This window comes from Drosophila simulans, chromosome X (assembly GCF_016746395.2).
Source record: "Drosophila simulans strain w501 chromosome X, Prin_Dsim_3.1, whole genome shotgun sequence".
Taxonomy (NCBI): domain Eukaryota; kingdom Metazoa; phylum Arthropoda; class Insecta; order Diptera; family Drosophilidae; genus Drosophila; species Drosophila simulans.
This window is the reverse complement of record NC_052525.2, coordinates 15,371,630-15,386,287: the sequence shown is the minus strand read 5'-3', so window position 1 is coordinate 15,386,287 and position 14,658 is coordinate 15,371,630. Positions and strand designations below refer to the sequence as shown.

At 44.4% G+C, this 14,658-nt stretch overlaps 2 protein-coding genes across 4 annotated transcripts; both read right to left on the bottom strand.

The window, feature by feature from the left end:
- Positions 1-302: 302 nt before the first annotated feature.
- Positions 303-2,866, bottom strand: LOC6740151 (gamma-aminobutyric acid receptor subunit alpha-2). The gene is made up of 6 exons (XM_016181111.3): positions 2,688-2,866; positions 1,744-2,379; positions 1,602-1,684; positions 1,340-1,542; positions 698-1,270; positions 303-640 (listed from the first exon to the last, which is right to left on the bottom strand). The coding sequence occupies exons 1-6, from the start codon at positions 2,723-2,725 to the stop codon at positions 332-334; spliced, it is 1,842 nt and encodes a 613-aa protein (XP_016039532.1). The 5' UTR covers positions 2,726-2,866; the 3' UTR covers positions 303-331.
- An 883-nt stretch (positions 2,867-3,749) lies between these two features.
- On the bottom strand, positions 3,750-13,819 carry LOC6726084 (low-density lipoprotein receptor-related protein 4). Of its 3 annotated transcripts, none has more exons than XM_016173993.3 (14): positions 13,682-13,819; positions 12,554-12,769; positions 10,577-11,892; positions 10,391-10,512; positions 10,133-10,324; positions 8,602-10,067; positions 8,162-8,377; positions 6,853-8,084; positions 6,401-6,792; positions 6,221-6,346; positions 6,039-6,156; positions 5,472-5,970; positions 5,146-5,303; positions 3,750-5,092 (listed from the first exon to the last, which is right to left on the bottom strand). In XM_016173993.3, the coding sequence occupies exons 2-14, from the start codon at positions 12,603-12,605 to the stop codon at positions 4,952-4,954; spliced, it is 6,030 nt and encodes a 2,009-aa protein (XP_016039527.1). In that variant the 5' UTR covers positions 12,606-12,769; positions 13,682-13,819; the 3' UTR covers positions 3,750-4,951. The 3 variants fall into 3 exon arrangements, with proteins under 3 accessions (XP_016039527.1, XP_016039530.1, XP_016039529.1); XM_016173996.3 differs by having other exon boundaries at positions 3,750-5,089; positions 13,682-13,818; XM_016173995.3 differs by lacking the exon at positions 13,682-13,819 and adding an exon at positions 13,010-13,467.
- Between the last annotated feature and the right edge of the window lie 839 nt (positions 13,820-14,658).

Here is a 14,658-nt window from a genome sequence, read left to right as displayed (position 1 = left end):
GAAATTCTTTATATTCTGTATGCTGAATAAACACTCGAAAAATTTGTATGCATCGATTTTTAGAGCTCCAAATTGTATGATTTACGTTTGAAACTTTAATTTTTTTGATCCGTTTGAGGTGTTTATCCTTATTGCTTCGAGAAATGTCCTAGAGAAATGCCCGACAATTGCATCTGAACGCACTGACACAGATCCATAAATAAGTGCGCATTGATTGGCACTTAAACCACATCTATTGCGGTCACCCACCGCACAACGAGCTTTTTACCGGCAATGTAGCGTGCATTCAAAAAGCAATTCAATTCGGGAAATCAACGTTTATTAATCTACTCTATGACTTCATATTGGACCAGGAGAACTCCTTCTTGTACATGCCGTAGGCCCACCAGTACAGAAGGTTCAGAAATGCAAAGGACATGGGGAAGGCGATACGCGCCACCCTATCGATTAGGGATACACTATTGACATAGCAGTTGGCGCCACCTTGTTCGCTCTTTTGGGCCGCCGCGTTGCGTTCTCGTTGTTTCCGGAAACTGTTGTCGCTCTTCAGGCACATCCACATCTGATGCAAGCGGGAAACGGCCGGGGGCTCCGTTTGGGTGGTTCTCTCCATGGTGTTTGGCAGGATGTACGATGGGTCCTGATAAATACGGGAATTTCAGTTGTTTTCCGGAACATTAAAACTCACGTTACTCACGTTATATGTGGGACAGAAAATGGCATTCCTTTTCAGAAAACCAGCACCAGCTAGTGAGTTCTGTAGCGAAACCTCATATTCCAGACCGAGAGCATCGTTTTTGTTGCACACACAGACAGCGCTCTTGGACTCAACGGACTCACTTGCTCCGCCCTCGTTTTCATCATTTTCGCTGCCATTACTGGAGTCCTCATCCGCAAATGGATCGGCGTCAGCTTCGCCATCGCCATCGCCATCGACATCGCCGGCATGATCCGATAGTGAGTTGGCCATACAGATGTCCTCCCACTGATCCTCCAGCTGCGGACTCTCTCCGCTGCCGAGTTTCGTAAAGTAGTGGACACCGGCGAACTCCAGCAGAGTGGCAATGCAGTAGAGAAAGCTCATCAATAGAAACCAATCCAAAGCTGTGGCATACTTGACTTTGGGCAAATCTGTTCGTGAGTCCAGACTAATGGTGGACAGGGTCAGCACCGAGGTGACGCAAAGACTCACTCGGTCGCTGGTGGCTTCGCGGTGTATCCAGAAGGAGACCCATGACAGCACCACGATCAGAATACAGGGTACATATACCTTAAGAAAAATCCACAAAATAGGTAGCATACTTTTATGCACTTGTTCAATTATTAATGTGTATCTTACTTGAATGAGAAAATATCCTGTGTGTCGTTTGAGATTAAAAGCTACATGCAGGACTGAAAAATCGCCTTCCCGACGCACGGTTGTAAAATTGCGATGCATCATGCTAATAAGATCAAATTGATTTAGGGTCATTCCTGGCACAAAGGACACCGCATCGTCCTGGTTTTTCCATTCATAGATTAGCTGTTGATTGATATAGCCATCTAAGGATTAGAAAGGTTAACATGACTAGTGGAGTAAATATAAATGTTTATTAACTTACAACTGCCAATTACTAGGGGGCATGATTGTCTATCCATTGGAAAGTTTTGCAGCTCCATGGGACAAGTAGCCTTAATTGTTAGTCTATGTAGCCCAAAGTCACTAATTATTTAGGAAATTTAGAGAAGAGTTTCCTTCCTTACCTCATTGAATAAAGAATCCCGCCATTCTGATCCAGTCGCAGCAATTTATTGGGCACGGTAATCATGTGAATTTGCGAGTGCTTGCCATTGTAGAAATATGTATCCGGCCTCCAGATCTTGTCCAGCATTTTGATGCTCAGGGATAGGCTCTTGATGGGCCCCTTGAAGCTCAGCCGCTTGTCCCGCCAATACTGCCGGAAATAGCAGTCCATCGAGTAGTCCATGTCCAATTCGGACACTGGTCCCATGCTCCGGATGAGGATATTCGTTTGCACCACCGTCGGAACTCCTTGGCCATGAGTGGGTAGTTGGGATTGCTCGTAGCGCTTGAGTAGATTTTCCAAAATCATAGAGATATTACGACTGAGCATGTCGGCCGCTGCTTTTCGTCGAACTCGTTTTTGATTCGAAATCTCGGAGGAGTAACTTAAGTTCGTGGAGCTTTGACTGCGGTTAAGCGATCCATTTGTTTTTGGCTTTGAAGATGGCAATATGCGAAAAGAACTGAAAATTCTTGAGCTAAACTCATTCGTTATGTTCGGCATTTTTGTTAAAATCGCCGAGGGTTCCAATCTCTTTATATACAGAAGATCTGAGGATGCACCATCCTCACACGCACAGAAGTGAACCATAAGTCTGAAACATGGATATAAATTTGAATAAATGAACTGCTGTCCTTGGGTTCATTCACTTCCGCCCAGAGATTATAAAATCAATCGACTGTTTGTCAACTTTTATTGATTGCTTTGCCTTTAAGCTAAATGACAAGCCATTGGGTACTTAGACATGGATTAAAATTTCATTGCTGCAAGTGTCAGTCAAACTAATTTGAGGCGGCACTTAGCTTGATTAAGTTTTGTATACCAAGAAATTTAGTAGGTATGCATAAAGATACCTTCAAAACTAGAGTCTAGTTAAGAACTAACTTGCGTTGAAAAACTTACCCGATTATAAAGAATGGAACTAGCGATACTCGAACCATTTTCAATATCACTTTGGGCTTAGGGAATATATATCTGATATATTTTATACTGGATGTACTTTTCTTTTTTTTGTTATAGCGCAGCACACCGAAATCCTGACATTCTCATCACTATTTGGACTTGTCCGTATTGAAAGTGCTGCACGTTGTGGCATGCTTTATATAATGCAGCATCAATAGCCGCTGGCACAGTTTGTATTCGCCATGCGCAAAGCATGTTGCAATTAAGTCAAGACGCCTTTTACTTTGTGTCCATTAGTGGCAAAACCCTTTTTTTTCGCATTAGAACAGGCAGCACGCATGAAATTTAAGCGGACACCTGGTACATTAGTTGATTGCAGAAAAAACTTGGGCACAGAAAAGTGCATAAACATGTTAAATGGAATATTGAAAGTTAATTTTTTGTATAAGTTCAATTTTTAGTAATTTATTATAAAAATAATTATTTTTTTTTTTTTTTTCCATTTTTACTTACATCAAGTCACGGTGCACTCATTATATAATCTATCATTACTATTTAAATAAAAAAACTGCCCGATCGCATTTTGATCAAGCCAGGTTGAAAGAACTCCAAATTGAATGCAAGATACGAATCCACTCTAAATTGGAGCATTGACCTAGGTCCTGGCATCAACTCCCGCGACGAAGACGAGCTAAACCTAGACCAATTTCTTCAAAGCCCGATAAGTTAAAGATGTTTTTAAAATATATAAATTTAATATAAGTATTATTTCTAAGCCAAAAATGCATCATGCTAGAAAGTTTTGCAGACAAAATTGCAAAAAGGTCAAAAAGTCCAGCTTTTGCAAAGCTCATTACAATAAAGCTTTGGGGACCTATTATCCTTATACAACTTGTGTATCGCCGCTTTCATTCTAATCCGTGAACTCCACAAAATTCAATGGGATACTCAGAAATACTTACGTGCTGATACGAATGCTTTCAAATTGGTCAAATGCACTTTTATGTCGTTAATTTTCAAACTGAAAGTCGAACAACACAAAGAATAAAACACACATTGGGATACACTAAGTAAATTCGTAACAACATTTAATGTAGATATTACCACATATATCCAGAATGATCATCCCCGATGGTAAACATATCCTTACATTTTGCATTCTCGCTACAAACACGAAACCTTTAACTCGTTTAGTACCTTTACAAAAATTACAATCTATTCTGGCCAAAACGTCTGGCTAAAACGATACGAGAGTATCCTCTCTCTGGATTCAGCTTAAAAATTCCAAGAACATAGGAAATTCATAAATTCGAAAAACAGATAAGTCGAAAATCATGTTGCCCCGATATTGTTGAGCAAATAAAAGAATGCTTCTTTGTGTATTTAATAGTTTATACATCTGCAAGCAAAAAATATATTTACAAACACGGATAGAAAACTTAAGTTACCAGATATTTTTGCCGAATCCCTGAATGGAATTAAGTCCGCGATTTTCGTATTTTGAAAAACATGTCTTAAAACAAAACCCGTTTAATAAAATGTATAGGAGCCATGGTATTTTTGTATTCCTTGGACTCTGGAAATTGTTGTTAACACTTCTTCGTTTAATTACGTTGTACAATTTGGCATACAGACTTAAATCAACAGTCTAGCACATACATACATACATGTATAAAATAAGAGAACTGGAAGTTTTTCGACATTTGCACTTAATCGCGACGCGGAAACGGAAATCGCTGAAGAACTTCCGCTTACACTGTGTTGTTTATGATTGGACTTGACAATGATTTTATCATTGGCAATCAGACATAAACATAAACCATGGTATGTATGGTCATTTCAATTTTCAATATCAATTTCGTGATCAGCAAACAAAAAACGCGCCCAACAGTAGGATATTCTTTTGTTTCAAAGTTGAAGCACCCGAATTACTTAATAGTTATTACTTATTATTACAAAATAGGAAAATAATTTAGTGATTACATAATTGAATAATATATCATATTACATATATAATATATTCATTTTGTATTATCTTAAAACCCCCATTTTTTGAGCTTTAACAGGACACGTTTGCACTTTCACAAAAAAAAAAAAAAAAAAAAAAAAAAAATCGCAGAATTCTCTACTGGGGTTTCAAGATCAAATTAAAAACATTTCTCATTTTTTTTACATTTACAATCAAATCAATCACGATGATGGCATGAATCGGTAAATGGTTTCAGAGGATCCCCTTTGTGGGCCATTTTAACCATTTATGCCAACTATGTGATAGTCGAGAGCGTTGTCAGTTGGATTGTTTTGGTTGAGGGCGACGCCATCGGGGATGGAGTCGGGACGAAGAGGCTCGAGGATGCCGTCTCCGTGGTCAGACTGCGCTCCTCGTAGACGCCGGCTCGTTCCTGCTGAAAGGATTGCAATTAAAATCCAGCACTTTCGATTCCAACCTATATCTTACATGGGTCTTGTCGTATTTAAAACGCTTCCATATATTCGTCTTCGGTTCCATCGGCGTGCCATCAACGTTGTAGTTTGGATTGGAGAAGGTTAGTACCGATCTGCTGGAGCCGCGGGAATTGCGTTTGTTTTTCTTCTTGCTCGTGTTGAAAGCGAGCACTGTAAGTACAGGATAATGGGTATAGTATCAAGATTAAGATCGAAACTAAATGTGGAACATTGTGAAGGTTATAGAAATCTCCAGAAGTGCTTGCATAGCTCCATTGCTCTATGGTTTCAATGCTCCAGAGATTTCTTCATCTCCACCGAACATCAACATTTTCTTACTGAAAATAACAAGTATAATGATGACCACCATAACAATGACCACGCCCAGCGCCACGAGGACAAAGAACTCTCGCTCCTGATCGCTCTTCTTCGTATGACCATCATCATCATGGTCATTGGACTCGCCCAGCAGCTCAGGCGGCGTGGAATCATCGGTGGACTCGTCGGAATATTCCAGCAACTGATCGTTCTCCAAGTTGGCGTGCACCAAAACTTTTGGCTTAATGGAGCATGCCACATCTTTGGGGTCCATCACATCCGGACACGCACACACGTAGTCCACATTGCGATTGAGACAGAGATGCGTACAGCCTCCATTATCCTGGGCACAGTGATTCACACTCTTGGGTTGACGGCTCAGCGAGACAGCGCGAATATCGAGTGCTCCACTTAGGGCATCGCGCACCTCAAACGGATTACCATATCCACTTCGCGCCAGTTTCTGGGATCGATACACCGACTTGTTGTACCAATCCGTCCAGAATATACTATTTTCAAACTAAATGAATGATATATATTACATATATTAGTGCATTTTGCTGGCTAATACATGTTAGTCAGCCTTACCAAAGTCAGACCAAAAGGATGCGGTGCATAAGGAACAATGGTCTGACGACGTTTCCCATTGAAATCAACTTGACCGATGTTGTCCTCCAAGGCGTCGGCCCACAGCAATCGGCGATTGCTGCAAAATAATAATATGATTATTGTAAATTATACAAATTTAAGCACCGCATAGAGCAACTAACGTGAAATCTATGGTTAGGCCTGTTGGGAAGCCGATTCCAGATGTTATGATCACCGTGCGATTTGAGCCATCCAAGTAGCTGCGTTCGATTTTCGCTGGCGAGCTCCAATCCGACCAGAACAGGTAGCTGCAAGGGAATTGTATTATACAAATATGAACTGCATAATAAAGTTGATCTTACGCTTTCTTTGGATGCACAATAAGCGATCGTGGGTCACCCAGGTTATCCTCGACGATCCGCTTGCGACAGCTTCCATCAAGCCGAGATACCTCGATTAGTTTGCGATCCGTGTCGGACCAATACAGATTATCCGCAATCCAGTCGACGGCTATTCCGTTGGGCGTGAGCACATCCGTACCGACAATCACCTTGCTTTCGGTTAAGTTCAACAGGTTAACTCTACGTATAACATCCAAATTAACATCGGCAAAGAAGAGTAGGTTCTTGCGGTAATGATAATCGAGCACGACTGCTCCATGCACTCCGTTTATGGGCAAAACGACGTCCATGAAATCTCCAGAGTTCAACGAAATCATGCCGATGCCCGAACGCAAGGCAATAAGAAGATAGTCCTGAAAGAATGATCCTTTTAGTTTAGCTTGCTAATGGATAGAATAGAACTTGAACTTTACCTCTGGTAGATTTTGGCACTGGGTTGTGCTATTCTGGCGCAATCGCAATCCAATGGGGCATTGACATGAATATCCGGATGGATTACGTAGACAGAGATGCGAACAGTTGCCGTTGTTGTTGCCACAGGCGTTTTTCATCGTTGATTGATTCTGATTCTGATAGATGATCTTGATGTCCATCAGGCCATCGATGTTGGTGATTATATCCCGCTTGGCACTGATGTTACGCCTTTCCGTCATGTGCAACGCCTTCGACTTCCAGTCGGTCCAGTAGATATTGTCATCCGATAGAGCTAGAGCGTACGGATGATGCAGAGATGACATGATCAACTTGCGTTGATTTCCAGTATAATCGCAAGAGTCGATGGTCTTCAGGCGGGCATCGACCCAGTAGATCCGCTTGCTCTTCAAATCGAGTGACAGGCCATTGGGCCATCCCAGATTGGCGGTCACAATGCGAGACCTCTCGTTGCCATCCAAATGGGAGCGCTCAATCTTGCGATAGTGTCCCCAGTCGGTCCAAAACAAGAGGCCAGCCTCGTAATCCAAGGCCAGGCCACGGGGCGACTCCAGATCCTTGTAGGCAATCACATGACGATTGCTGCCATCCAGACTTGCCACTTCGATGGTGTGGCGACCGGCATCGGCCCAATAGATAGTACGACCAATCGAATCGACAACCAGACCATCGGGATTCTCCAGGCTATCGCCAACGATCTTCTGAACGTGCAGACCATCTGGACTCGAGCTCATGATCACGTTCTCAATGGTATCCGACCAATAGATGTAGCCCGTCTTCCGGTCGACATCCAGAGCCACCGCATTCGAGATCGGCGGTAGTGGTAGCACCACATCGATCAGGTGATCGAAATCCAATGATATCTGCCTTATATCGATCCTATGAGCGAACAATATGTACTGAGTTGGTCCTTCGGAGCATGTGTGCCTATCCTCCTTCAGTTGAACGCCCACGGTGCAGGCGCAGGTGTAACTGGTGGGATTCAGGAGACACAGGTGGGAGCATCCTCCATTCAGCTTGTCGCACGCATTGAAGATGCGCCTGCGGGTCCGATGGAACACCCGGATGTCCATCAGGTCTGTACTGTTGGCGATGATGACATTGGTGTCCTTGCCAGTCAGCTTATTGGCGCTCATCACCGACTTGGTATCCCAATCTGTCCAAAACACTCGGCCCTCGTTCACATCCAAGCCGAAGGGATGGCCAAGTCCATCTGTGCATAAGGCGATGTATGTGTAGGATTCAAGTTGTAGATACGATTATCCTTGGATTTTATCAGTGTATACTTACTTAGAATCACTTGGCGACCGCTGCCATCGAAGTTCATGTTCTCCAACGTCTTTGTGCCACCATCGACGAAGTAGATCTTGCTCTTCTCATAATCAATTGCCAGGCCATTGGGATATATTAATTTCTTCGATGTGATGGTGACACGTTCACGTCCATCCATATTGGCACGTTCAATCATGGGATCATCACCCCAATCCGACCAAAACATGAAGCCCTCTTAAAGTGGAGAGTAATACACATTAGCACAATAGCTGTAACCATAGAAAATGCTAACTAATACTTGATTAGTATCTAATACTAAACACTAATACTTGAGTGTCACAGTGCAAGTTATAAGAGAAGTACCCAAAAGTACGTCCATTTCATGCAGGACTAGCAGGATTAGCAAGTATCTTAATGAATAGAAGGATCGATGGATAAGTAATACGTGTTCAACTAACCAATCGGGTTAACAACGATATCCCGTGGCTTGTACAGCTTCTCCCAAATGAGCAAGGTTCGCATCTTTCCATTCGTGGTGGCGACCTCAATGCGATTCGTCGACGGATCTGTCCAATACAGCTTATCGGTTATCCAGTCCAGGGCCAGACCCACTGGGGAAACTAGATTCGAGTGCACCACTCGCTGTTGGTAGCTTCCATTGAGATGCGCCTTGTTGATGGTGCTGCGCTCCACGTCTGTCCAATAGATGAAGTCCGTGTCGCTGCACCAATCCAGGGCAACGGCATGTTTCAGGTTATCCAAGGGAACAATCATGTCCACATCGTTGGGATCCGCTTGATTGTCCCTGAGATGCCGCAAGCGAATGTCCTTTCGTCGCGCCACCAGCACCAGTTTATCGGCCGTACTCTTACAGGTCTTGCCGTCCTCCTTCAGAGAAAGTCCAATGGGACATCCGCATCGTCGTGATGTCTTGTTGGGCAAACAGAGATGGGAACACCCGCCACGCAGACCCCGTCGATCCTTTTGGCAACGATCAGCATACTCCGGCTGACGAGCCGGATGATAGGCATGGATGTCCATCGGGAAATGGAAATTCTCATGGACCGCTCTGAACTCCTTCCCCGTTATCTTGTCCGCCGCCGACACAGTCTTCGTATTCCAGTCCGTCCAGTACATGGTGTCCTCGAAGAGAGTGAGGGCAAATGGGTGTGGCAAATGGGTGCTAAGGATCTTGTTTCGATCACTGCCATCCAAATTGGAGCATTCGATGGCATGCTGCTTGGCATCGGCCCAGTAGATCTTGCTGTTGGGAAAGTCAATTGCCAAGCCATTTGGCCAGGTCACACCCTTTGATATGATTACTTTTCGCTGGGTTCCATCCATGTAAGCGCGCTCTATCTTCGGATTCGGTCCCCAGTCACTCCAGAAGGCCAACGCCTCGCCCGGATGCACCACAATGGCACGCGGCTTGTCCAGGTCGTAGGATGCGATGACGGTGCGCAGGTTTCCCTGGAAGTTGGAAACCTCCACACGCCTCGTGCCCGAATCCGTCCAAAATAGCAGGTCGTGTATCCAGTCTACTGCTATGCCACCCGGCGACTCCAGACCCCATTTGATGACGTCTCGAACTCGCGTCCCATTCATATACACCATCTTGATGACATCGGTGGACACGTCGGACCAAAACATCAGGCCCTTGCGATGGTGGAAGTCCAGTGCGATCGCATTGTGAAGTCCCTTAACAATCGCCGTGTATCGGTTATTACTCAACGTCACCCGTCGTATGTCCCATCGGTTGGCCACCAGCAGGGTCATCGCACCACCCAGTGCTTTGCAGGATCTCAGATCTGGACGAAGTATGTAGCCCGTTTCGCAGGAGCACTTAAAGGAACCCATAGTGTTGTGGCATTTTTGTGAGCAAACCGGACTGGTCAGGTACTGGCATTCATCTATATCCGTGCAGCTGATCAATCGTGGCATCACTTTAATATCATTCGGAATAGCCGGTAAACACCATCGTCTACTTACTTGACTTTGTTTTTGTCCATGACATAACCAAGTCGACAGGCACACTCGTTCAATCCTGCAGTGGTTTCAATGCAGAGTTGCTCGCAAGGACTCGGCTCCGAGCACTTTCGTTCCTTGGGACAGTCGGCCTCGTCCTCGCCGGCGGGGCATTCGTTGTGGCCATCGCAAATGTGCTTCTGATGGACACATATCCTGAAAAAAACAATCGGGAATTGGAAATGGGGAATTGGATTGCTTGCAATGAGCAATTCAACTTACTTAAGATTGGTTAGGTTTTGTTTGGTTGGGCATAAAAATTGTCCCAGGTCGCATTGTAGGTGGCACTCAACCTCATCCTCTCCAGCAGCGCAGTCTGGATAGCCATCGCAGAGCCAAGTTTTCTGGATGGACAACAGAGAACTCAATGAGGTAAAGAGGTTAAGGAGACTCCTCCAGAAGTCATACCAAAATGCAGCGGCCATTGTTGCAGGTAAACTCATCGGATCCGCAGGTCAGTGGATGCTCCGAGCCGAGACTACCGCAGTCGTTCTCGTCTTCTCCGCCGTCGCAATCCTGCTCCTTGTCGCACTTCCAGCGTTTGGGAATACAGGTGCCGTCGGCACACTTGTATTCGTTCGAGGTACATAGTGATGGCTTCTGGGGGCAGTTCTCCTCGTCACTCCAGTCGCCGCAGTCGTTGTCGCCATCGCAGCGGAAGCGATTGAGGATGCACTGGCCACTGGGACCTCCTGCTCCGCCCAATCCGCCGCGGCACTTGAACTCGCCCTCCGGACAGCTGTTTATGACCGCCGCGCACTTGAGCTCATCCGAGTTGTCATTGCAATCGTGCTCTCCATCGCAACGAAAGGCCAGGGAGATGCAGTAGCCATCGTTGCAGGTGAAGTGCTCATCCGTGCAGGTGGTGCGATTGCAGTGGGTCTCGTCGGAGAAGTCCTTGCAATCGTTCTCGCCATCGCATACCCAGGTTCGTGGAATACAGAATCCGTTGAGACACTCGAACTGATCCTCTGTACAATTCGTCCTGGCTCCGCAGTGCGTCTCATCCGAGTAGTCACCGCAGTCATCATCTCCATCGCAGAGCCAATACTTGCTAATGCATCGAAAGGTTCGCGGGCACATCACATGTATCCCGGTCTGCTCGCAATCCCTTTGCAAATTCGGCACTGCATCCTCCTCGGGATTGCAGTTCTCGTCGGATTCATGGGAGTTCTGGCAATTGGAGTACGTCTCACCCGGTTGACTGGGATCGTCCTGCACCAGAACGGCCAGATTGACTCTAAACGGCTTCTGTTTGTTGCTCGGCCCACCTATAAAACCATCTCGACCACGTGAACTGATTCGATCAGCCTCGCGAACGCCGGCTATTTCGGTTCGACCCCGCTGGGCGCCAATGTTGCGGAACTTGGGAGTATCGTTCGAATTGGTGCCACCGGATATTCTAGTCTTGGATGGCACAGACGATTCCATCGTATGCAATTTACCCTCTCCACTATGATGCACCTCCTGGCTATCCTCGTTATTCTGCTGATACGGCGGATAGTTGGAGACGGGAAAGAGCTTCTCGCCGAACTTGCTCAGCTCCTCCGACAGCTGGTCCTCCCGCGACTCGTTGCCCGCCTCTAAATGCCCGATTCTGGCATCCGAGTGCAGCTGCTTGTGCTTATTCCAATCCCAACGACCCAGTGCGTTTGTCGGGTGAATTCCATAGTGGGGCGCGTTACGTTTCACAGCAATTTTCGTCAAGTCGCCTAGACCGAGACCTAGGATTTAAAGGACTTAAATCAGCACCATTTAACTTCTAATTAGCTCAAAATGCAGCAAAGGGTCGTGCCTTATCAAACAAGTTCAATCGTGTTAAGTTGAATTGCATGTTTCCACAAGTAGTTAAAGGAAAATCCCCCATTCTCATTCAAAGCAGATAGCAAAAGACACGTTTTGCTATTGTTCCCATGCCACTGCAATATTCTTGGAAAATACAACACCTTTCATATGAAAGGAGCATTGAATGCAATGCTTCTGATTTGATACGTACAAAGGTCATGTCTTGAGTTAAAAGGTTTTCCAATAGTTCAAAAAGATCTCACACCCACACAGCTTTACAATAACATGCATACATACATGTGTACATAGTCATGGACACCGTTTTGTATGCAAGCAATATCTTAAATAAAAAAGGTTCATTCAATTCGATGCAAGTTCTTTGATGCCTCCTGGCACATATTATAGATTGCATCTTCCTGGAAATTCGCATTACAATTAAGCCCCCTTGAGCTGGGAATTTTCTCAATTGGCTAGTTTTCGTGTGCAAGTTTTCATTGAGGAAAAGTGCTGTTGGTCTGAGCGCATCGTGGGCGTTAACAGAGAGATGCCCTTCACCTTCCCCCCCCCGAGGACGAACCATGTTGCGAGGACAATACTTACAGAGCCACACGAAGCATACCAATGGCCAAAAGGGAAAGGCTGTCAAATACATGTCCAGACATGTACACAAACTCGCCCACTCATAGGCACGTAACGTAGTAGCGCTGCGAGCTTTACTGCTTTTGCTTCCGAAGCATTTGCTGCTCTGCTAAGCGGATGATGCTGCTGCTGCTGCTGCTGCTGTGCTGTTGCTTTCTGCTAACTGCTGTTCCGAGTCTGTTAAGAGAAAGAGAGGGAGGTAGAGAGAAGGAGGTTTTCGTATTGAGCGCTTGCGTATAACATATTTTGCTACCGAGGCGGATCTAGAGTTTTATATTTTTTTGGGGGGGCGGGGCGTAACTTTTAAAATAATGAAATTCACTCAATGATTTTTTGTCTCTAGGTTTTGGATAATATAAAGTTAATGCAGAGTTTTGGGCTTGGGGAGGGGGGTTACTATGCGCAAAACCCGCCCACCTGATGTATATGTTGTGTATATGTTACACTTAAGCACACACTCGTTCTTTGCGTAGGTGTCACTCAATAGATTTTACTCTATTCATCTTATTTGTAAGCACTTGGTTACTTCTGGTCTTTGTTGTTTGCTTATTGTGTCACTGGGTTTTTTTTTATGATTTACGTATATGTTTATTGTTAGTTAATAAATTTAAATGCCTGGCCCGTACGCCCTCAACATTTTTCACATTACGCTGTCTCACTAAACGGAAGGTTTTTATGGTGACTTTGTGGGTCCAGGAGCGACTCCTTGAATGGATCAAATATCATGCGGCACTGCACTCATGGCACTACTTCATTCAATGTATATCCTATTTATAAGTTGCGTGGGCTTGGCACTGCGTTTGCCATTTCCAGAATGTGTATAAAGGTGTTTATAACGTCCTGCGAAGTCTCCTCGCAAATGAATGCGATTTTTGGGACTTTGTTGGCATTTATGTATGTATGTCATGCGCACCACACACGCGAACATATGCATATTAAACACAGTATTATTAAACAAAAAGAACCTCCTGAAACTTTGACACTTTTCGATTCCAATTGGCAAGTGGCGGGCGAGAACAATTGAATCAGCTAATTGTTCCACACACATTTGTGTGGGTAATTTACGTGAATGAAAAATTATTTTCGTACAGCACGTCTCTTGTCTTCTTCGGGAATATAACGAATATAAAATTTCAGGGGATTACAGCATCCCTCTGACGGAAAGCGAAGTCGGCGGACGCGAGTGTTCCACTCAACTCTCGTGTGCTGTTTCAAAGTTTTCTCTGAATCCTTAAGCTTTTTCTGGGAAGCGAGCTTTTGTCTGTGTTCCGAGAGTGGGGGTAAATTAATTTGCAACAACTAAGTTAGCAAAATGCGAACCCAATTAAGGATTGTATTATTGAAAGCATTCTCCACGCTGCAGTTATTCCGATGAACAACGAAACTGCAGCATCAAAATTAGGACAATGGACATGGAAGTCCATTTTAATCTCCATGTGTACATATGTATATTGGTATATCATTTCTCGGAAAGGATCCACACGTTACTTTTGTTTATCCTCAACCTGGCATTCTTAAATCGCAAAAGCTTTTTACCCTTTTATCAATATCTTATTAACTATCAAACAAAGCAGCAAGGATTTTATCTTTTATAGGTTACAATTGCTTTTTACTTTAGCTTTGCACGTTTTTAGTGAAATGGTCTTAGGTTTCTTCTTTTAGGTTTCTAAAACTGTTATAGTACAACCCAATATATCTAAAGAAAATAACAGCAATTGAATGCTTTTTGTAAACGGTAAAGTGTCTTTAAGTGCAGCTTTCATTTATTTGCGACTCTTTCGAACAACCTGCCATTTAATCAACAGGTTCCGGCCATTTAAACGGAATTTAATAAGGGTGTTTTGAACCAAGATACAACCTAGTTGGGTGCATCCGGTGAGTTTTGCATCACTGACCATTTTGTCGTGGACCAAGATCGTTGAATGTATGACATGCAGAAAGATCGACAATGCAGTACCATCCCTACATGAATTTAGTGTGGCAGCGCCCTAGCATATTTTAGTATTTTTGATTTTAACAAATCCCAGCTAAAGTGATTGGAACACTTGAGAGATGTGAAACTCGGA